The sequence below is a fragment of the Piliocolobus tephrosceles genome, chromosome 16 (genome assembly GCF_002776525.5).
Source record: "Piliocolobus tephrosceles isolate RC106 chromosome 16, ASM277652v3, whole genome shotgun sequence".
Lineage (NCBI taxonomy): Eukaryota > Metazoa > Chordata > Mammalia > Primates > Cercopithecidae > Piliocolobus > Piliocolobus tephrosceles.
In genome coordinates, this window is record NC_045449.1 from 21,569,507 (window position 1) to 21,593,797 (window position 24,291).

General features: G+C 46.5%; 1 protein-coding gene across 1 annotated transcript in view; it reads left to right on the forward strand.

Annotated features, from left to right (window-relative positions):
* The window catches only part of LOC116418481 (multidrug and toxin extrusion protein 1-like), a 31,008-nt gene extending 10,146 nt beyond the window's left edge, over window positions 1-20,862 (forward strand). The window contains exons 7-13 of the mRNA XM_031934296.1: window positions 2,636-2,744; window positions 2,866-2,941; window positions 8,673-8,742; window positions 8,985-9,117; window positions 13,436-13,530; window positions 14,736-14,814; window positions 19,738-20,862. Coding sequence (XP_031790156.1) covers window positions 2,636-2,744; window positions 2,866-2,941; window positions 8,673-8,742; window positions 8,985-9,117; window positions 13,436-13,530; window positions 14,736-14,814; window positions 19,738-19,964 — 789 coding nt within the window. The 3' untranslated portion in view covers window positions 19,965-20,862. The remainder of the gene's footprint in view (window positions 1-2,635; window positions 2,745-2,865; window positions 2,942-8,672; window positions 8,743-8,984; window positions 9,118-13,435; window positions 13,531-14,735; window positions 14,815-19,737) is intronic.
* The last annotated feature ends 3,429 nt before the right edge of the window (window positions 20,863-24,291 follow it).

Here is a 24,291-nt window from a genome sequence, read left to right on the forward strand (position 1 = left end):
TCTTCATATACTTGTCTGATTATTTCTTTAAGATTCATAAAAGAGAAACAAAGGCACGATTTTATGTCTTTTGAATATGTTTCCATATGCTTTCCAATAGGCTTGTAAGAATTTACACTTACATTTCTTCTCAATCAAAAGAAAGATGTATGCGCTTTCCTCAGGTTCACCGGTTTTGCCACATTTATTCTGTCTGGTCTATCTACATAGTCCATGTTCAAATAAAATATCAATACAGTCAATTCAAAACAATATCAATTGTTCTGGTAATGTCCCTTATCACTAATTTTCCCCTAGCATCTTTAGTGTCCTTTAATCTGGAACAGATCTTCATTGTTCCATTGTCTTTCTTGACCTTGGCATTTTTGAAGAACATAGGCCATTATCTGTAGAAGTTCACTCAGTGTGGTGCAGCTGATGTTTCCTTATAAATAAATTTAGATTGTCCGTTTTGGGCAGGAAAGCTAGAGAAGTGATGCTGTGTCCTCCTTAGTACACCGTATCAGGAGACACATAATGTTGATCTGTCTCAGTGTTGGTGATACTACCTTTTTACTTGGTGGCGGTGGTTTTTTTTCTTTTTGAGGCAGCATCTTGCTCTGTCACCCAGGCTGGTGACAGTGGCCTGATCTTGGCTTACTACAGTCTGACCTCCTGGGCTCAAGCAATCCTCCCACTTCAGCCTCCTGAGTAGCTGGGACTACAGGCGTGCACCACCACTCCCAGCTAATTTTTTAAAACAATTTGGTCTTGTTATGTTGCATAGGCTGGTCTCAAACTCCTGGGCTCAAGCAATCCTTCCACCTTGGCCTTCCACAGTGCTGGGATTACAGGCACAGCCATTGCACCCTGCCAGTATTAACTTTGATTGCTTTGTTAAGGTGGTGCCTGCCAGGTTTCTCCTGTCAAGTTACTGCCTTTCCCTTTGTAATGAATAAATAATTTGTCAGATGATCTCTATGTTTGTCCCTACTGATGAATTTATAGGCAGAGACTCAGTCTTCTATTACTTTTTTATTCCCCAATCTGTGTATCAGATTTTCTTTAAGCTGGTCCTTAGTCATTCTGATCCTAAGGCAATGTTCGTGTTTCAACAAGTGATGACTCCTTTTTCCTTATTAATATTAATTTTTCAAGTGGTAACTTTATATATAAATAATAGTAATGGTAAATCTTTATTGAGCAATTCCTACATGCTTCTTCTAAGCAGTTAGGCATGTATGGACTCATTAAGTTCCCACAATAGCCCAATGAGATAGGTTCTATGATTAAACTCCTTTTTTATTTATTTATTTTTTTTGAGATGGAGTCTTGCTCTGTCACCCAGGCTGGAGTGCAGTGGTGCGATCTCGGCTCACTGCAAGCTCCATCTCCTGGGTTCACGCCATTCTCCTGCCTCAGCCTCCCAAGTAGCTGGGACTACAGGCACCCGCCACCATGCCCGGCTAATTTTTTTGTGTTTTTTAGTAGAGACGGGGTTTCACTGTGTTAGCCAGGATGGTCTCGATCTCCTGACCTCGTGATCCACCCACCTCGGCCTCCCAAAGTACTGGGATTACAGGCGTGAGCCCGTAATCGCGCCCGGCCGATTCAACTCCTTTTACAGATAAAACAAAACTCTAGAGGTTTAGAGAGGGTAAGTAACTTGCTCAGGGTGATGCAGCTGATAAAAGTGGCTGTGTTGGGATTTGAACCCAAGCCATAGCCATCTGGCTTCAGAATTGTGATCCCTAACCACAATGCAGGGTTTCTTCCCTGCAGTTCCTTTAGTGCCACTCCTGTCTTGTAAACTGGATCCCTTGATAGTCTTTCAGAATAGACACTGTGCCGTGTGTGGTAGCCCATGCCTGTCATCCCAGCTACTTGAGAGGTTGAGGTTGCAGGATCGTTTGAGCCCAGGAGGTCGAGGCTGTAGTGAGCTATGACTGTGCCGCTGCACACCAGCCTGAGGGACACAATGAGACCCCGTCCCTATTTTATTTTATTTATTTAGAGATGGAGTTTCACTCTGTCGCCCAGGCTGGAGTGTAGTGGCACTATCGTGGCTCACTGCAACCTCCGCCTCCTGGGTTCAAGCGATTCTCCTGCCTCAGCCTGCTGAGTAGCTGGGATTACAGGCATGTGCCACCACGCCCAGCTAAGTTTTGTATTTTTTAGTAGAGACAGGGTTTCACCATGTTGGCCAGGCTGGTCTCAAACTCCTGACCGCAAGTGATCCGTCCACCTCGGCCTCCCAAAATGCTGGGATTACAGGCATGAGCCACCGCGCCTGGCCTCTGTCCTATTAAAAAACAAACAAACAAACAACAACAACAACAACAAAAACACAAACCTGGGCTCCTGGTGAGTCAGTCCATCTCCCACACTCAGAGGAGGAACATGGTTGTGCAGCACCCTCGTGTTGTAGAGGTTGGAAGCTCTGCAGCAAAGCCCAGTTTGTGCTAAGCATCCTAACCTGGGATTCAGTTTCCACAGTAGCGTGGGAGCTCCCAGCTAGACAAAGGGGATGTTGCAAATCAGTCTTTTCAAAACTTTTAGGACCAAGTTTTCCCACCAGGTGTGAGACTTGAGGCTGCTTCTGTGCACGTGTTCTCACTCTGCAGATTCGTTGTTGCAGGTTTCCTTTTCATTTTAGGTCCCTGCAGGCTTCAGCGTGGCTGCCAGTGTCCGGGTAGGAAACGCTCTGGGTGCTGGAGACATGGAGCAGGCACGGAAGTCCTCCACCGTTTCCCTACTAATCACAGGTGCTGAGACCCCTTTACCCGAGGCTCTTGCTGCAGTCTCTCCATGCAAAGCCCAGGCTCCCCCACTTCCCGTGGATCTTCTTGCTCACCGTGTTGTTTCTTCTGCCGTTTTTACCTTCAGTGCTCTTTGCTGTAGCCTTCAGTGTCCTGCTGTTAAGCTGTAAGGATCATGTGGGGTACATTTTCACTACCGACCGGTGAGTGCTAGGATTTTCTTGAAATGTGAAATCTGTGATAAAGAAATGGTTCATTGAGAAATTTTGTTCTCTAAAATCAGGCTGTTCAGAAACATTGCTGTTTGAAATCATTATCAGTAAAAAGAAACATCCGACTCACGCCTGTCATCCTAGCACTTTGGGATCACCTAAGGTCAGGAGTTCGAGGCCAGCCTGGCCAACATGGCGAAACCCCATCTCTACTAAAAATACAAAAATTAGCCGGGTGTGGTGGCAGACACCTGTAACCCCAGCTACTTCGGAGGCTGAGGCTGGAGAATCGCTTGAGCCCAGGAGGCAGAGGTTGCAGTGAGCCGAGATTGTGCCACTGCACTCCAGCCTGGGCAACAGAGCAAGACTCTGTCTCAAAAAAAAAAAAAGAAAGAAATGGTTCCTCCAAGAGCAAGGTGCCAGCAGAAAAAGGTTTTTAAAACTAGGAATGTTTTTTAAAAAGAGTCCAGGCACAGTGGTTCATGCCTGTAATCCTTGCATTTTGGAAGGTCAAGGTGGGCAGATCACCTGAGGTCAGGAGTTCGAGACTAGCCCGGGCAACGTGGTGAAACCCCCATCTCCACTAAAAATACAAAAATTAGCTGTGCATGGTGGCACGCGCCTGTAATCCCAGCTACTCGGGAGGCTGAGGCAGGAGAATCACCGGAACCCGGGAGGCGGAGGTTGCAGTGAGCTGAGATCACGCCACTGCACTCCAGCCTAGGTGACAAGAGTGAGACTCCATCTCAAAAATTTGAAAAAGAAATGGTTAAGTTGGATAGATGCTATCATAGAGGGGCTGCCTGTGGTTGTTGCAGCAGGGATGTCTGAATCATTTGCAAGATCAGAGGCTCCACTGATGTTACTTGGGAAGAACATATTAGATGTAGGAACTGATTTATAATCTACAATGCCAACTTAATGGCCATTGGTGATGATTTTATGCTTCTGCTGGTCATGTATTTTAAAAGTGGAAAGCCCTTTTTAGTACGATGCATTACATTTTCAGTTAATTATTTTGTTTCCAATGGTAAGAATCCTGTTGGTTTCTTAGTATCAGCCACACTGCCCGGTTTGTAGTAGTTGCATAATATGTTTGTCAAACTGAATTGAAGTTAAAATCTCACCAGTGAGCTGTCTCAAAAGTCACATACTCAGATTGATTACTGAAGAATTCTTGGATAAGTCCCCTCTGCTCTGCAGAATTTGTTTCCTTCATCGGTGATGCTAGTGTGTACATTCGGACTATATAGAAACTTTATGGCGATACTTCTTATTTGGGACACCATTGTCAGCAGTTACAAGATGCAAATGGACTTTGCCTTCCTGGATTCAGAAAGCTGGTGGAGTGGACAGAACTAATTTCATGGTTTATTCTTCACACATTTGACTTTTGACTTCAGATCGTTGGTTTTCATTTTTCAGCTTCAGCTATTTTGTTACGGGGAAATAAGATGTTTAGGCCAGGCATGGTGGCTCACTCCTGTAATCCCAACACTTTGGGAGGCTGAGGCAGATGGATTGCCTGAGTTCAGGAGTTCAAGACCAGCTGGTCAACATGGGGGAAACCCTGTCTCTACTAAAAATACAAAAAAAAAAAAAAAAAAATTAGCCAGGTGTGGTGAGGCACACCTGCAGTCCCAGCTACTCAGGAGGCAGAGGCAGGAGAATCACTTGAACCTGGGAGACGGAGGGTGCAGTGAGCTGAGATTGCACCACTGCACTCCAGCCTGGGCAACAGAGTGAGACTCTGTCTCAAACAAACAAACAAATAGAAAGATGTTTATAGCTCCCTCACTCAGAATGAATGGGGAAGGTGATAGTAAGTAGTTGACTTTTTTCACAAAGGGAATCAGGATGACCTTTATGAGGACCAGGATAGACGGATGGTTTCAGAAGGAATATGGTAGACACTGGACTCTGAATCTGTCCACTTGGGAAACCATAGAGCACAGTAAAAGAATGAAAAACAAGAGGCCCACAAACTATAGAACTGACGAGACAAGGAAACATCAGAAACTCAACAATCAAATTACTTGTAAGGTGACCAGGATCCTACCCAACCTGGTACAATCGGTGAAAGAGCTCAACCTCTACCTAACTTAATCACGGGGGGCGGGAAACGACACCTCTAACAAAGAAAGGAGGACGTTACTACTGACCACAATCGTTTTTTAAAATCCTAAGAGACTACTTTGCACGACTTTTTCCAAGGAAATCTAAAAACCTGGAATAAACAGATAATTATCTAGGGAAATAATTGATCAGGATGTACCCTAGAAAAGATAGAAGGTCTAAATAAACTGATTTCCTGGTAAGAAATAAGAGAAAGAAAGCTATTTTAAAATGTCAAAAAGCACAATGCCAGAAGGTTCCAAAGGATGATTTTATAAAATCTTCAAAACATAGGGAATTGCAAACACAGATCAAACAGAAAATTTCCCAGAGCACAGGAAAAGGAAAACTTCGTATTCTGTTTATGAAGCAAATATAACATTGGTGCCAAAATCTGCCAAAGTTTGCACATAAAAAAGAAAATCACAGATCATTCTTATGTATTAAAAGCAATCTAAAAATCCAAAATAAAAATATTGTTAGACAGAATTTAGCAGCACATTGAAAAGAATATATTTTGGTGAAATATAAAAGTGAATATAGGCCAGGTGCAGTGGCTCATGCCTGTAATCCCAACATTTTGGGAGACTGAGGCAAAAGGATCACTTGAGCCCAGGAGTTCGAGACCAGCCTGGACAACATGGTGAAACGCCATCTCTACAAAAAATACAATTTAGCTGGGCATGGTGGTGTGCACCTGTAGTCCTAGCTACTCAAGAGGCTGAGGTGGGAGGATCACTTGAGCCTGAGAAGTTGAGGCTGCAGTGAGCCATGCTTGTATTGCTCCACTCCAGCCTGGGTGACAGTGAGACCCTGTCTCAAAAAAAAAGTGAATATAATATCTCAGGTGGAAAAAGCAAGGTGCAGAACATCATATAGAGAATGCTGCATGTGAAATGATAGAATATAGAAAGGAAAATCAAGAATATACATTTGTATTTGCTTATATTTTCATAGACACTAGACAAACATGGAACGTGCTAAGAATTGTTACTTGGGCCGGGCGCGGTGGCTCAAGCCTGTAGTCCCAGCACTTTGGGAGGCTGAGACGGGCGCACCACAAGGTCAGGAGATCGAGACCATCCTGGCTAACACGGTGAAACCCCGTCTCTACTAAAAAATACAAAAATCTAGCCGGGCGAGGTGGCGGGCGCCTGTAGTCCCAGCTACTCCGGAGGCTGAGGCAGGAGAATGGCGTAAACCCGGGAGGCAGAGCTTGCAGTGAGCTGAGATCCCACCACTGCACTCCAGTCTGGGCGACAGAGCCAGACTCCGTCTCAAAAAAAAAAAAAAAAAAAGAATTGTTACCTGGAGGAGGCAGGGCTGGTACTGGTACTGGGGCAAACTGGAAGGGCATTGCAGTAAGACTTTGCTTACTATCTTGTTCATATTGTACCATTTTTTGACCACGTGCATGTTACCTATTCAGAAAATAAAATTTGAATAAAATAATTATATTTCTGTCCTTTTTGGTGAGGAAGAAGTGAGCCTCTTGTTCAGTGCTGGATTTCTTTTTTTCTTTTTGAGACAGAGTTTCGCTCTTGTTGCCCAGGCTGGAGTGCAATGGTGCGATCTTGGCTCACCGCAGTCTCTGCCTCCTGGTTTCAAGCGATTCTCCTGCCTCAGCCTCCCGAGTAGCTGGGATTACAGGCATGCACACCCGCTAATTTTGTATTTTTAGTAGAGACAGGATTTCTCCATGTTGGTCAGGCTGGTCTCGAACTCCTGACCTCGGGTGATCTGCTCGCCTTGACCTCCTGAAGTGCTGGGATTACAGGCGTGAGCCACCGTGCCCAGCCCAGTGCTGGATTTCTCATTTAGTAATTAAACAAGTATTTACTGGCAGACAGTCTTCTAGGTTCTAGATTGGAGTGACCAAACTCACTCCAAGGGTGTTGTGGATTTCTTGCTTCCGCAGGTCAGGGCAGCATTTTTCTCATCTCCCTTCATGTGTAGGGGTTAGAATCCAAGTCTCTAGCTTTAGGGGTGGCATTTCTAGGAACCAAGGATAATTCTACAGAATATATCTATGGCCTTTACCAACCTTCGTTCCGCAGAGGGAACTTAATTTTTACTCTGTAGCGCTTCACTCAGGTTTACTAAGAGACACAGTCAGACTTGGCCTGTGGCATCATCTTAAAAGAGGGATGATCATAGCATCCAAACTTGCTGGGATGATAGATGTGTGCCACTGTGCCCAACCAAACTTTTTTTCAGCTGGTGGGGAACGGGGAAGGGGTGTCATCAAATCACTTGATTTGTCTATACTGACCACATGGACTATGCAGTAGCCCCTCTTTATCCTTGGTTTTGCTTTCCAAGGTTTAGTCACCTGCAGTCAATTTTGGTCTGAAAATCTTTTTTTTTTTTTTTTTTTTTTTTTTTTTTTTGAGACGGAGTCTCACTCTGTCGCCCAGGCTGGAGTGCGGTGGCGTGATCTCGGCTCACTGCAAGCTCCGCCTCCCAGGTTCATGCCATTCTCCTGCCTCAGCCTCCCGAGTAGCTGGGACTACAGCTACTACAGCGCCCGCCACCACAGCTGGCTAATTTTTATATTTTTAGTAGAGATGGGGTTTCACTGTGTTAGTCAGGGTGGTCTCGATCTCCTGACCTTGTGATCCACCCGCCTCGGCCTCCCAAAGTGCTGGGATTACAGGCGTGAGCCACCGTGACTGGCCCCTGAAAATCTAAAGTGGAAAATTCCAGAAATAAACAATTCATAAGTTTTCAATTGCATGCTGTTAAGAGTATTAGGAGGAAATCTCACATCCCACCTGGGACATGAAATCATCCCTTTGTCCAACGTCTCCACTCAAAGCTGAAATAACTAGCTTTCCACCTGCTAGTTATTTCAGATGGATGGTTTCGGTCTCACAGTGCTAGCAACAGCCCCAAAGCACAAAAGTGGTGATGCTGGCATGTGGTTATGGCCTACTTTATTACTACTGTTGTTACTCTCTTTCTGTGCTCAATTTATAAATTAACATTATCATAGGTGTGTGTGTATAAGGCAAACAATGTATTTAGGGTTCAGTCCTCTGTGCGATTTCAGGCATCCACTGGGGGTCTTGGAACATATCTCCTGAAGACAAGGATGTGGTGCTGCATATTCTTTTCTAAAAGTCATGAGATAAAACATGCAGTTAGTTTCCTCTATGGGCCCAGCAACAGGAGAACTGTCCCTGACTAGGCTGCTGGCCTCAATGCATGTGCATGTTTGTAATATGCAGAAAGCTATATCTTTTTTTTTTTTTTTTTTTTGAGACAGTCTCACTCTGTCATCCAGGCTGAAGTGCAGTGATGCGATCTCAGCTCACTGCAACCTCCGCCTCCTGGGTTCAAGTGATTCTCCTGCCTCAGCCTCCTGAGTAGCTGGGATTACAGGTACCTGCCACCAGGCCTGGCTAATTTTATATTTTTAGTAGATACGGGGTTTTGCCATGTTGGCCAGGCTGGTCTCAAACTCCTGACCTCAGGTGATCATCCCGCCTCAGTCTCCCAAAGTGCTGAGATTACAGGCATGAGCCACTGCGCCCAGCCAGAAAGCTATATACTTCTTTCTCCACTTTGTCCTCCTAATCACCACGTGCTTTCTTTTTCCTAACAGAGACGTCATTAATCTGGTGGCTCAGGTGGTTCCAATTTATGCTGTTTCCCACCTCTTTGAAGCTCTTGCTGTAAGTATTATGTAGTAGTTCCCTAAGCCCTGTTGTGATCTATGGATTTCTTCTGATGGTGGTAAATTTCAGCTGAGAGGACAGGTCAGGGTAGGTAGGAAGATTGAATATTGTTATCACATTTTATTTAGAAGGATACTGTCACCTTATGGGTTTTAGTGTCAGAGTCCCACAGAAATGAAGTGCTCACGAGATGGGAGTGTTTCAGGAGCGCCGACTGATGGAATGCTTTCTGCCTGCAGTGCACGAGCAGTGGTGTTCTGAGGGGGAGCGGAAATCAGAAGGTTGGAGCCATTGTGAATACCATTGGGTACTACATGGTTGGCCTCCCCATTGGGATCACGCTGATGTTCGCAACCAAACTTGGAGTGATGGGTAAGCTCTAACCTCTGCAGGCAGGGCTTAGCTGCTCACCAGTCCAGGAAATGTCTGTCGGAGCACACAGGCCTTTGACTGAGGCTCACCGCTGAAACTCGGGAACTCACCGACGTCCATTCTGTGTCTTGTTAGAGAGCGTAGAGGGCGTTCAGGAGGTGACCTCCAGCTCTAGCCAGGGCCCCAAGACTACATTGTCCTGCCCATCGCACCCCTGCGGGCGATCTTCCATGCTGACACACTTGAGCACAGATGCCCTTTCTACTCACCTCCTATCCTGAATCATCCAGCCCTCACTTCTCTAAAGGAGGCGACAGTAGGAACCGCTGAAGAAGCATTCGGAAGCTTCCCTTTTGCATGTTCCATGCTGTTCTTTAGAGACAGCGTGTGATCCCCTGTGGGTGACTCTGCAGGGCTGAGGCCATCGTAGGCGGTCTGTCCTGCATGCGTGGGGTGCCGCAGGGTCAGCACTCACGGTGGCACTGTGCATCCTAGAGCAGCGCCCCGTGTGTTCACCAAGCAGCGTGGCTGGATCCTTGGAGGGCAACAAGGGGCCATTGCCCTTCTCATCACACTCATTGCACTCCGCAGTCTCCACCTCCCTCCTTGCACAGCCTTAGCTCTGTGCCTGTGGGTCTCCTCATAAGGCCATGCACGTGGTCGGTGTGAACAGCACAGAAGGGAAGAGGGTGGACTTGAGCACCTTCCCACATTTGGAAGAAAAAACTTAATCCACAGCATCTGAAATTACCAGAGCTAATCTTTTTAAAAAGTACAGAAATAAATGACTGCCCAGCTTTGATTTCTAAAATAATAATTTGGAATACATTGGCAGTTAATAAATGATGATATGAAAACCTGGACATTCATCTTTGGGATGAGTAGTGACCGACTTAAAGCGAGGCTTGTTTTGATCCATCTGTACTTGGCAGGCTCAGAGGTGGTGAGAAGTCAACTGATAGCTACAGGGAACTTCCAGTTCAGTATGTTCCTTTATGTGGCACATTTTTCTCAAGTTCAATAATATTTTAATTAAAAATACAGGAGTTGTTCAAAGAATAGAATTGCCAATGCAAAGTTCACTGGGCTTGCATGATAGTGCAGAAAATTATTTAGCTGAGTTTCTTGTATGATTCATGTTTTGGATTTGCCATTGCCTAGCTAACACAAATATTATAGGAATCTTAATTTATTTTTATTTTTAAAGTAATATATTTTATGTAACACAATATATCTAAAATATTATTGCAAAATATATTTTATGTAACACAATATATCTAAAATATTGTAACATGCAATCAGTATAAAGTATTAAGGAAATACTTTAAATTCTCTTTTTTATATCTTTTAAGTTTTAAATTGATAAATTATAATTGTTTGCATTTATGGGGTACAGTGTGGTATTTTGATATATTTATAGAATGTGGAACAATTAGATCAAGCTAATTAACATACTTATCACCACTTTTTTTATGGCGAGACATTTGAAATTTACGTAGTTAATTTGAAATGTACAGTACATTGACTAGTCACATTGGTGTGCAATTGATCTCAAAACTTATTCTTCCTGTCTATCAGAAACTTTGTACCTTAACAACTCCCTGTTCCCACACCCTCCCCTCCTTGCCACCAGTCCCTGGTAACCATCATTCTACTCTCTACTTCTATAAGTTCAACTTTTTCAGAAGAGGAATCTACTTTATTCCCTTGTTTCATTTTTTACAGATGGGGTCTTGCTATGTTGCCCAGGCTGGTCTCAAACTCCTTGACTCAAGTGATCCTCCCACTTTTGCCTCCCAAGTATCTGGGATTACAGGCATGAGGAACCTGCTTTGAAATATAAATCCATCTATATCCCAAGTGCTGTCCTTGGCTCACCTATTCATTTAACAAAATATATCTAGGCCAAGCACAGTGGCTCATGCCTATAATTCCAGCCACTTTGGAAGGCTGAGGTGGGCGGTTCACTTGAGGTTAGGAGTTCGAGACCAACCTGGGCAACATGGCGAAACCCCGTCTCTACTAAAAGTACAAAAATTAGCCAGGTGTGGTAGTGTGTGTCTGTAGTCTCAGCTACTTGGGAGGCTGAGGCACAAGAATTGCTTGAACCTAGGAAGTGAAGGCTGCAGTGAGCCAAGATGGCACCACTGCACTCCAGCCTGGGCAACAGAGTGAGATTTTATCTAAAAAAAAAAAAAAAAAAAAAGCATAACTAACTGTGCAAAGTAGAAGGGGAAGTTGAGAATCACTGAAAAGAAATGGTAGGGGCCCTGGGGATGTGAGGGCTCTGTGAGAAGACTGTAGTCAATCCCTCCACCCACCTATTAGAAGAAAGTGTGGTATGAATTGGTTTTGAGTCTCGTATCTCCTCTGGTATGGTATGCAGTATACCTACACAAGGTGTCTAGGAGAGCATCAGAATTCTGCAGGTTCTCAGAAGCAACCCCAGGAAATCATAATGACCCTCAGAATCCCTGGGAGACGTTGTAAATATGTAAATTCCTGGACCTTGCCCATGAGATTCTAATAACCATCCTACTTTGGGCTCCTAGGTTGGGTCAAATAGAAATCTTTTAAATGATGTATGCTAAAATTATTGGAAATCTAATTCATAACTTTCAGATTATAGCTGGAGGTAGCTGGTTATTTCCTGTTTAAGATGGTTCAGGTGAGCTTGTAGTTTCTGTGTACTGAGAACACTGGATTTGAAAGTGGAAGTCAGTAGGTTCCTTTTACTAATTTTGTATAGGACTAGCAGGTGGCACCAACTATACTATTCTAAGAGCAGGCGAGGCTGGGCGCAGTGACTCATACCTATAATCCTAGTGCTTTGGGAGGCCAAGGCGGGAGGATCACTTGACTCCAGGAGTTGGAGGCTGCAGTGAGCTGTGGTTATGCCACTGCTCTCCAGCCTGGGCAGCAGAGCAAGACCCTGCCTCTAAAAAGCAAACAAACAAACAAACAAAAGGGCAGGCTGATCATACCTGAAAATGTGATTGGTACCAAGAAAACAGAGCTGTAGACCCTGTACCAAATCCACAAACCACGAACCCAGACTAGCCACCTTAACCCTTACATAGATCTGGACAGCTGTGGAAATCAACCAGGACCAACCAAGCAAGACCAGCAAAGGCTGTGTATTCTCAGCAAGGGTGTTGGCCGCCACCACTTGCATTTGGGCAGAGACTCAAAGGCAGGCAAAGGAGTGGGAAAGCGTCACAGCGGATAAAAGGGGAGGCTGCAGGTGTGCCCTGAGTGGAGGTTGTTGATCTGGGGGATGCTGGAGGTAGCTGACTAGAAATGGGCCTCATGTGATTGGTTAGGGGGGATGTATTTTACTTTCTCTGGTTGGTTCTAAGTTGGAAGTGCAGACCAAAATTAGGGAAGCTGTCAGTTGCTAATCAAGTCCTGGCCATCTGGGGCCAATCGTTACAGAAGTTACTGGTTAGCTTCCTGGATTGTCACCAGAGGCGGCAATCTTGCTTCCTGCAAGCCTGATTTAGGGAAGGCTGGCTTCCTGGGTTTATTGTAGATAGGGGGTTCTTGGGCAGGATGCTGCACGTTGTGAGGCATAGGTCTGTTTTTATTACGGTCAGGCCCGCCTTGTCTTTTGGTTATTGTTGAAGCTTTTTGTTCTTCCATTAGTTTACTATTGACCAAAAAACCCTCCTCACCTGGGGTCTCCCTCTGTGCCCTATATGGTGCCTTGAGATCCACAGGGCTTTTCCCGCCATCCGTTCCCACCTGGCCTGCCTTTGGTGTTCTCCAGTCATCTCTGGGTGCCCAGCCCTGCTCTGGAAGCTTCCAGCAAAGTCTGTGTCAGAAGCAAGTTAAGGTCCAAGGTCTAGCAGGAACTCTGAGGGAGAGAACATTAGTAATTTATATGGCTAGTGATTTCTGCCTTTTTTTTTTTTTTTTAAATATATATGTTAGTCCCGTTTTTTGAGGAAACTAGGGCAGAAGTAGTTGGTCCTGGGAAATTTTAATTTCCTTGTAACTGGCATTTTTCTTAATATTCAAGCATCATAATCAGTAAGGCCAAAAATATCCTCTGAATATTTGTTCTGAAATCCTGAACCAAAGGAGATGGCCCTTTTGGGGGTGGCCTCAGGGAGTACTGGGCTTTCCAGCACCTTCTGGAACCTTCTGGAAGCCCAAGGAGGAGCAGGGTAGAGGTCTCTGGCCCACTGTGGGCTCCACCTCAGCCATGAAAGCAGATATTAAGTATGGCTGATAGAAATGAGATAGACAAAACATATTCCCCAGGGGAAGCTGGTTTTCTATGGAATTAACTTCTATTAAATATTTCTATTTCTAGGTCTGTGGTCAGGGATCATCATCTGTACAGTCTTTCAAGCTGTGTGTTTTCTAGGCTTTATTATTCAGCTAAATTGGAAAAAAGCGTGTCAGCAGGTAACTATGTTCATTCTGTCCTGGTAAAGGTTCCTCTCCTAGAAAAACAGGATCTGATCTGGCTCTCCCTTTTTTCTTTTGGAAAGTTCTTTTCTCATTTTCTTTCTTCTTATCTCACAAATACTATTTTTCTTGTTGTTTTAACTAGACAGTTCAGATGTGAAGGGCCAGATGACCCCAGCTTTATCCATTCCCAGAAAAAACAGGGGCCTCCTTTCTTCCTTGTCTCCCATGCCAGGCTGCCACCCTTGTGCAGGAAATCCAATTTCAGGACAAGAATTAGAACTGGAGAGAAAGGTGGGATGCATCACAGTCATCCTGATGTCGTTTTTATGATTACCAAATGTTTTGTTAAGATGCTTGTGTGCATCCTTCCCTTCAACTTTCTAGGGTCAGTGTGAGGTCTAGAAATAGGTGGTAGAAAAATGAGATGAGTCGAGGTACGGTGGCTTATGCCTGTAGTCCCAGCTATTCAGGAGGCTGAGGCGGGAGGATTGCTTGAGCCCAAGAGTTCGAGGCTGCGGTGAGCTGTGATTGCACCACTGCACCCCAGCCTGGGTGATGGAGCGAGACCCTGTCTCTACAAATAAAAATTTTTAAAAAAGAAAAAAGAGATAAAAAGAAGGGAGAGTTCCAAATGATCTTTGTCCTTCTCTTGTCCCTGCCTCCCTCACCCTGTACTGTTCCCATGCCACCTTCCCTCTCATGGACCCCATTTCAACCTATTCTGTTTCCTTTTTCTTAAGAGACAGGCTCTCACTCTGTCACCCAGGCTGGACTGTAGTGGCAGGATCACAGCTCGCTGGAGTCTTAACCTCCTGGGCTCAAGTGATCCTCCTGTCTCAGCCTCCTGAGTAGTTGGGAATACAAACATACGCCACCATGCCTGGCTGGGTTTTTTTGTTTTTCGTTTTTAATTTTTTAGTTGAGATGGGGTCTTGCTGTGTTGTGCAGGCTGGCCTTGAATTCCTGGGCTCAAGCAATCCTCCCTCCTCAGCCCCTCAAAGTGCTGGGATAACTGGTGTGAGCACTGAGCCTGGTCCCATTTCAATCTTTATGAAAGATGACCTGTGAATAAGAGGAGCTTCTGCTGTACATGCCAATTAAGGAAAATGGCTTGGCTTTTCCTAAACTAGATGGTCGAGTAAAATACCTTATTAACACCATCGTGAAGCCTGAAGGACTGACTGAGTTTCATTTTCCAGGCTCAGGTACACGCCAATTTGAAAGCAGATGTGGCTCGGAGTGGGAATTCCGCTCTCCCTCAGGACCCATTTCACCCAGGTATGATATGACTCCCTCAGCCCTTGGACAGGGTTGTCTAGGTGGGACTGGAGGGGCTGTTCGTGAGACACAGCTAGATTTGCTGCTATGAGCTCTCATTTAAACAGGGCAATAGTGTTTCAGAAACACATGATAAAGTCAAGTAACAAGCAATTCAAGGTAAACTGACTTCAAGTTTATTTACTTTAATTCCACACATTAGTAGACTGCTATAGATGACTGAAAGCTCCCCAGTGCCTCCCCTAATTTCTGCAAGCACTTTCCAGGCATTTGCAACACTTGGAGATACTGTGCTTCTACCATAGCTTGGAAACTGACATTTGTTTGTTTTAATGGGGTCCCTGCTGTTCATCGTGCAGACACTTGTGGACTTTCAACAGGTTGTTTGCTTGGACCTTTGTTTGTGATACACATCACGCAAATGTGGTTATGGTTTTCTTCAGTCAGTTGAGTAATCCCCCCCCACCCGATTCCTGGCCCGTTAGGCAGTTAGCCACCCAATCACAGTAATCCTTGCTCCTTTATCATTGAATAACCCTTTGATTTCATAAACTGTCTGATATGCAGTCAATGGTCAATTGTGTTGTTTCTGACAATTTTCATTCATATTGTCTAGGCTCCTGTGCTGTGTGTCTGGTTATCTTTGATTTTAATTTATTTTTAAATTAATTTTTTAAAATTAAAAAAATTAGGCCGGGCACAGTGGCTCATGCCTGTAATCCCAGCACTTTGGGAGGCTGAGGCAGGCGGATCACAAGGTCAAGAGATCGAGACCATCCTGGCTAACACGGTGAAACCCCATCTCTACTAAAAATACAAAAAATTAGCTGGGTGAGGTGGCGGCGCCTGTAATCCCAGCTACTCGGGAGGCTGAGGCAGGAGAATGGCGTGAACCCGGGAGGCAGAGCTTGCAGTGAGCAGAGACTGCACCACTGTACCCCAGCCTGGGTGACAGAGTGAGACCCGTCTCAAAAAAATAAATAAATAAAATAAAATAATTAAAAAAAATTTTTTTAAATAGAGAGAGGGTCTCACCCTGTTGCCCAGGCTGGTGTGCAATGGTACGATGGTAGCTCACTGCAGCCTCTACATCTTGGGCTCAAGTGATCCTCCTGCCTTGGCCTCCCAAAGCAGTGGGATTACAGGCATGAGCCACCGCACCTGACTGGTTATCTTTGATTATGTTCCAGACTTTATATTTGAAAATTGTTCTTAGAAGTAACTTGAGCCTGAAAGAATGTTGTCTATTTATCTTCAGAGAGGATTTTCTTTTGCTTCTTTTGGATACTGAGGGTGACCAGCAGTCTAGGGCAATCTTGGAAATGGAGCTTTCTGGAGCATCCAGCCGACCTGAAGGTGTGCTGCAGCCCGTGTGAGGCTTGGTTTACTTCTTCTGGTTCATGCTTTTTTTTTTTTTTTTGAGGCGGAGTCTTGCTTTGTCGCCCAGGCTAGAGTGCAGTGGCGTGATCTCTGCTCACTGCAAGCTCCGCCTCCCAGATTCAAGCAATTCTCCTGCCTCAGCTTCCTGAGTAGCTGTGATTATAGGCACGCGCCACCACACCTGGCTAATTTTTGTATTTTTAGTGGATATGGGGTGTCACCATGTTGGTCAGGCTGGTCTCGAACTCCTGACCACAAGTGATCTGCCCTCCTCGGCCCCCCAAAGTGCTGGGATTACAGGTGTGAGCCACCGCACCCAGAGTGGTTAATCCTTAAGTCTTGGATGCAGCCCTTTGGGGTTCTAACCTCAAATACAGAGAGGTTTGCCAGAGCCTGATTCTTGGTAGGTACCCAAGTCCCCAAAGCCCTGATCAGCGTCTCCGTCACGTGATCTGGATGTAGCTCTCTCTGACCTGCATCCTCTGATCTTTCTGATCTGAATGAACTCTGATCCGAGGCAGCCCTAGAGGCTGGGCGGCCCCTCTGAGTTTCCTTTATCCCCTGGATCTTGCCCTGGTGACTCTTCATTACATTGTTTGTATTCTGATGCCTTCAAGATGATATTTAATTTGTTTTATTCAGATTCTATAATGATCTTCAGGGAAGGGTTGGTCGATGTTTTCCACCATCTTACCAGTTTCCCTGATTTGTGAAATCTGCCTGACAATAGCACTTATCTCTGTTGTTGTTTTTGTGGTGGAGTCTCGTTGCCAGGCTGGAGTTCAGTGGCTTCTCACTGCAACCTCTACCTCCCAGGTTTAAGTGATTCTCCTGCCTCAGCTGGGATTACAGGTGTGTGCCACCACGCCCGGCTAATGTTTGTATTTTTAGCAGAAACCGGGTTTCACCATGTTGGCCAGACTTTTCTTGAACTCCTGACCTCAAGTGATCCACCTGGCTCAGCCTCCCAAAGTGCTGGGATTAGAGGCATGAGTGCTGGGATTACAGGGATTCCAGGCGTGAGGCATGAGTGCTGGGATTACAGGCGTGAGCCACTGTGCCCGGCCTAACAATGGCACTTACTTCATACTACCCCTGTTGGGGTTGAGAAGCACCCAGGACTGCCTGACCAGGGAATGCATTTTGTTAAGAGTGAGCTGATATGACTCTGTTCAAAATGATTTTCTTTTCTTCTCTCTCCTTCCTTCCTTCCTATTTTTCTTCCTTCCTTCCTTCCTTCCTTCCTTCCTTCCTTTCTTCCTTCCTTCCTTTCTTCTTTCCTCCCTCCCTCCCTCCCTCTTTCTCTCTTTCTCTTTCTGTCATCCAGGCTGGAGTGCAGTGGTGAGATCATGGTTCACTGCAGCCTTGACCTCCTGAGCTCAAGTGATCTGCCTGTCTCAGCCTCCCAAAGTGCTGGGATTAGAGGCGTGAGCCACTGCACCCGGCCCAAAATGATTTTCTTTCAGAACTCTGAGGATATTGCTACATTCCTAACATTCATCCACTTATGCTTATTAGGAAGTGAGATGGCCAAGCTTATTCTTGTGCCATTATGTAATCTGCCTTCATTTTAGGATATTTTCTTATTATTATTCCTTTTTTTTTTTTTTTTTTTGAGATAGGGTCTCGTTCTGTCACCCAGGCTGGAGTGCACTGGTGCAATTATAGCTCACTGCAGTCTCAAACTCCTGGGCTCAAGCAGTCCTCCCATTTTAGCCTCCTGAGTAGATGGGATTACAGGTGTGTGCCACTATGCTCAGCTAACCCTTTAATATTTTTGTAGTGACCAGGTCTTGCTTTGCAGCCCAGGTTGGTCTTGAACTTCTGGATTTAAGCAATCCTCCTGCTTTACCCTCTCCAAGTAATGGGATTACAGGTGTGAACCACCATGCCTGGCCTATTACTCTTGACTGTTCTGAAGTGTCTTGACACTAAGTCTAGATGTGAGTCATTATCTGCTTGAAACTGTTGGGGTGAAGGAGAAGCTTTTCCCTTGCCCTCCGATGGTTCACTGAAAAATCAACTTATAATAAGGCCGATCAGTAAGAGAAAAGACATACAAATGTATTTAACCATGCACAAGGGAAGAATCACGGTGATTACCCAACGTCGCAGTGAGGACCAACACACATATAACCAACTTTCAGAGGGGAGACAGGAGATGGGGCATTTGGTGCTTCTGTTGAGGGACAGTAAATGATTACTAGGGAAAATGAATGGATATTTGGCAGAATGAATGGACTGGGGGCAGGGTGGAGAGACTGGTTCTCTTTGGAAGTTAAATGAACCTGAGAGACTGGCATCATTTTGTAAAAGGTCTGGCAATCGTTCTTCTTGGTGGGTTTGTCTGGCTTTCATGTAGGAGGGGGAAAAGTCTCTTTCAAGGCCTGTTGATCTCTAAAGAGTTTTTATTTTAAAATACTCATTATAGGAGGAGGGAGCCATATCTTGGGGTGAAATTCCCTGCACTCCTTCCATACTTAGTAGGCCCTTTGATGTGAACGGTCACATCTTTCTCCCATTCTGTGAATAGCCTTGTATTCTTTCTTCCTTTCTTTTTTTTTGGACACTGGGTCTCTCTTGGTCACTCAGGCTGGACTGCAGTATTACAATCATAGCTCACTGCAGCCTCGAACTCCTGGGCTCAAGTGATCCTCCCACCTCTGTCTCCCAAGTAGTTGGGACTATAGGCATGCGCCACCATGCCCAGCGAAGTTTTTGTTTGTAGAGATGAGGTGTCACTATGTTGCCCAGGCTGGTCTTGAACTTCTGGGCTCAAGGGATCCTCCCACCTAGGCCTCCCAAAGTGTTGGAATTAAAGGCGTGAGCCATCACACACAGCCTTGAATTATTTCTTAGGTTGTTTCTCCTTGTGTTTTGTTCTGAAATGCTTATTAAATTGGTGTTGGCTCCTTGAAAATTTCCCCTGTGAATCTTTTTTTTTTTTGGAGATGGAGTTTTGCTCTTGTTGCCCAGGCTAGAGTGCAATGGCACCATCTTGGCTCACTGCAACCTCCGCCTCCTGGGTTCAAGTGATTCTCCTGCCTCACTGCCTCAGCCTCCCCAGTAGCTGGGATTACAGGCATGTGCCACCATGCCCGGCTAATTTTCTATTTTTAGTAGAGACGGGGTTTCTCCATATTGGTCAGGCTGGTCTCTAACTCCCGACCTCAGGTGATCTGCCTGCCTCAGCCTCCCAAACTGCTGGGATTACAGGCAAGAGCCATCATGCCTGTAACCCTGTGAATTTTAATGGAGAGGGCTTCCCTGTGAAGTTTAATGGAGAGGGCTACCTTATTTCTCTAGCTCCTGGGAGAGTGCTCCCTGGGGCACCCAAGCCAGCCCCGGTAGGATCATCGGTGTTTGTGAAGGAGTGAGCGGAGAGGCACTCTGGGATAGGATTTCTTTTATTTATTCACTGTAGCAATAGCGTCCTGAATTAACTTTCTCTCAGCTATTAGCACATATTCCTTTTATACATAGCCCTTTATACAAATGAAAAAAACATACCTTTTAAGCTGCTAAGGTCCTTTTTCCTCCCAGGGTGCCCTGAAAACCAAGAAGGAATTTTAATGAACGATGTTGGAAAGACGGGCGAGACTCAGTTGGATCAGCAGATGCGCCAAGAAGAACCTTTGCCAGAACATCCACAGGACAGTGCTAAGTTGTCCAGGACACAGCTGGTGCTGCGGCGAGGGCTTCTGCTCCTGGGGGCCTTCTTAATCCTGCTGGTGGGGATTTTAGTGAGATTCTATGTCAGAATTCAGTGACGTGGCAGGAAAGAAAGTCAGGTCAAGTGATGCTTTTTGAGCTTACACACAATTCACAGGCCCACCAGTGACAATTTACTTTGAGTTAATGTCATTCAGGTGTGCCCATGGATTCTGAAGGTTGGGAATGCAAAGATACATTTCTCTAAAAAAAGAAAACGCAACTAAGGTTAAAAGCTATATTGTGGCCCCAGACACTGTCTGAAAGATGACATGAGTAATATAATTCACCACTCTCTGAACCAAGGACCATTGGCCAATGGCTTTGCTATTTTTTTAGACACAAACCCATAAACTCAGTGCTTAAGAATTCATACTGCCTGAATTATGTAAAATATATTTTACAATATGTCTTTCCTTGGGCCTTAGATTACTATTCACTGGACAAATGGTATTTGTTTTTAATTTTTTTTTTTTTAATAGACGGAAGTCTTGCTCTGTCACGCAGGCTGGAGTACAGTGGTGCGATCATAGCTCACTGCAGCCTCAAACTCCTGGGCTTCAAGCAATCCTCTTCTGTCAACCACCAGAGTAGCTGAGACTTCAGGGGTGTGCCACCATGCCCAGCTGGCATTTGTTAATCTTCATTTGAGGTCTAGATCTAGGCACTGTGGGCACTGAAAAACAGTCGGGAAATCTTCGGAGCTGTGGAAATCCAAACAAGGACTGATAATTCCTGGTAGGGGTGTGTGCGTGACCTACTGCAGCCTCAACCTCCTGGGCTCAAGTGATCCTCGCATCTCAGGCTGGTCTCTAACTCCCGACCTCAGGTGATCTGCCTGCCTCAGCCTCCCAAACTGCTGGGATTACAGGCAAGAGCCATCATGCCTGTAACCCTGTGAATTTTAATGGAGAGGGCTTCCCTGTGAAGTTTAATGGAGAGGGCTACCTCTCCTGAGTAGCTGAGACCACAGGCGTGTCCCACCACACCTAGCTAATTTTTTATTTTTTGTAGAGACGGGGTCTCCCCTTTGTTTCCCAGGCTGGTCTTGAATTCCTGGGATCAAGTGATCCTTCCACTTTGCCCTCCCAAAGTGTTGGGATTATAGGCGTGAGCCAGAGGACAAAATTTTAATAAAGGTCTTAGCTTAAGTAGTAATCCTACTTCATTAACCTTCCTGGGGCGGGGTACGCACTGATAATTCAGCAAGCCTCAGTACATCCTAAGTATGCTCAGTGCTGTGAAAGTGGATTACACCAAATTAAGTAATTCTTATCACACCCAATTAAAAGTCAAGAAGCCAGGGATAAAAGCACCCCAGGCACATAACATTAATCTAGTAATGTAATTCTCTGCACATCCAGCTGGTGAAACTGCCTGCTGTAAGCTGAGGCCAGCTTTATCCATAACTGCTGAGATAACTTGCTGAAGCTCTAGGAATAATTTCGCCTGCCCGGTTGCTCACCAGTTGTAGCTTGCCAGCTCCCAGGACCCTTCCCGGTGCCAATAAACTTTCTCAAAGAGCTATACTGACATTTCTTTTGATAAAACCTCCAGCCTTCTCTGTGTTGTTCCGACATGCCGAGGACCACCTGGTCTACATGGATGCCCTGAACTGCAATTCTTTCTTCCCAAATAAAACATTAAATGGAGCTTTGCCTGTACATGTTTGACTTAGTGCTAGGATGGATATAATGCTCTAGGCATGGCCTTTTCCTGAAATAACAAAATCAGAAAAGTTACCCGCTTTGAGTAAAAAACACCCAAGTGCTGATTTTGGTTGGGGCCACCTTAAGGTATCTCTACCCTCAGTGCCTTGTTCTTGGGGCCACCAGGCCCAATCTCCAGGAAGGCAGATAAAGGCCTGCACTGTGGCCCTTGGGGTTGGGCCTGGGGGCAGGGGGCAGACACTGCAGAGGCCCCTCCCCAGTTCCTCCTCAGGAACTCTGGAGCTCTGTCTCCATTCCCCTCGCACAGGACTCCCTGCCCTTCCCCTTGCCAGGTAGGGCAGGGAACCCTGGGGATGAGAGGAGTTTCCTTCAGTCAACAGCCACAAATAGCCGCTGGGAGCAGGGAGGCTGGGGTGTCTGCGAGACAGGACCCCTCTTCTCCCAGAAACACCTGAACCCGCAGCAAGCCCAGGCCAGGAGAAACATGCCAGAAAGCGCTAGACCCGTCCTCCGCGGGGGAGGATGGAATCACCAGCTCCGTCCTGTCTGCCCACCCTCTAGGCATTTTGCTCTTCCAACGTGACCCACAAACTCTCCTGATAAAAACCTGTGTCATCCAAAAGCGCACGAGGGGTCCTCCCCCGCAGGGACCCCTTCCTCGAGCCCCCTTCATCAGCCCCCAAAGACCCTCCCGGTCCCCTCCCGCAGGGTTCTGCGGGCGGCATCATTGCACTGGGCGTCTGGAGCGGGTTCGGGTCCGGGCTGGGTGGGGCCAAGCCGTCCTCCGCCCTCCCTCCCCCGCGCTGCGTTCCCGCGCCCGTGCCGCCGCCAGCCGCTCCCCGCCTCCGCACGGAGGCCCCCGCGGCCGCCGAGATCCCCGCCGCCGCCAAGGGCCTGCCCCCATAGCGGCCCGGGCCCTCGGATGGCGCGACCGCCTGCGGGGCCTGCGGGGCGCGCTGCCCCCTGACCTGCAGCGAGAGGCGGCCGAGCTGGGGGCGCTGGCGGGTCCAGTGGTGAGTGCGGCGGCCCCGCGCCCAGCCCGACGCCTCCGGAGCAGCCCCGCGCGGGGGTGGGCGCGGGCTTCCAGGAGGGAGGGCGGCTATGAACGCGCCTTGCTTTCTGCGTCTCCGCAGTTTCTTGCTCAGTTGATCATTTTTCTCAATAGCCTCCTCAGCTCCATCTTCTGTGGACATCTGGGCAAGGTCGAGCTGGACGCTGTCACGCTCGCCGTCACGGTGGGTGCCTGATTTCGCCCCTGTAGGAGCTAACGGGCAGCCAAGGTTTAGGATTTGATCGGTGTCCCCGGGCGCTGTGGCTCACGACGGTAATCCCAGCGCTTTGGGAGGCCCAGGTGGGAGGGGAGGATCGCTTGAGCTCAGGAGTTAGAGACCAGCCTAGGCAGCATAGCAAGACCCTGTCTCTACTAAAAATACAAAAATCTACTAAAAATACAAAAATTATCCTGGCGTAGTGGCACCGCCTGTGGTCCCAGCTACTTGGGAGACTGAGACAGGAGGATCGCTTGAGCCCAGGAGATGGAGGCTGCAGTGAGCTGAGATTGCACCACTGCACTCCAGCCTTGGCAAGAGAGCAAGACCCTGTTTCAAAAACGAACACACAAGGCCGGGCGCGGTGGCTAACTCCTGTAATCCCAGCCAGCACTTTGGGAGGCCGAGGTGGGCGGATCACCTGAGGTCAGGAGTTCGAGACCAGCCTGGCCAATATGGCAAAACCCCTCTCTACCAAAAATACAAAAATTAGCCGGGTGTGGTGGCATGCACCTGTAATCCCAGCTATTCGGGAGGCTGAGGCACGAAAACCGCTTGAACCCAGGGGCCTGAGGTTGCAGTGAGCTGGAATTTTGCCACTGCACTCCAGCCTGGGTAACAGAAGGAGACTCCGTCTAAAAAAAAAAGGAAAGAAAAAAAATCAATTTGAATTGTATCATGTCTTATGCATCTTCATTTACAGGTCTGGGACTGACCTGTGGCTTACCATTACCTGATTAGATTTGGAAGGAGCTTGTGTCAATACTTAGAAAAGTGTAAAACTGAAAAAACTGCACTTTTTTCTATTATGAAATTAAATCAGCAGACTTTTAGGTAATTTAGGTTGTTTGCCACTAATTGGATTACACAGTGCATTCAGCTCCTACCCTTTTACCCTTGTGGAAAAGCCTCTCCCTTGGGTTGAAATCACGCCTCCTGGGACGTGTCTTCCCTGGCTTTTGTTAGTGATGTGGAAAGTTGTTTCTTCCTGCATTTCATCCAGGCTTTCAGAGAACGTGGAAAACACTTCTGCTGGTGATGGTAGACGGCTTTCCCCAGTCTCAGAAAATGTCCCCTGTGTCCCCGTGAGGTGGGTACACACCCTAAGAATACGGAGGGCCACCGGAGCTTCTCATTTGGCTTCATGGTAGAGAAGACCTTGCCAGGTGGAATCAGTCACATTTTATTTACAGGCCTGTTATTTGGTGAGCTAATTGGGTTAAGGGACATTTTTGCTTCCTTTGAAACTTTAGACTGGGGCTCTAGGAAGAGGCACGAAGGCAGAGGAGATTCGTATACATGGCTGGTGGGGACATTTCCTGCTGTGTCCCCGCAGGGCCCAGGATTGGGGTCCAACTTTTCTGATCATTGCTTGCCAACCATCACTGTGCCCAGGGCGCTCGCTCCCTGGGTTCGCTTCTGAGCCGTCTGTCACTCCTCCCTGTGGA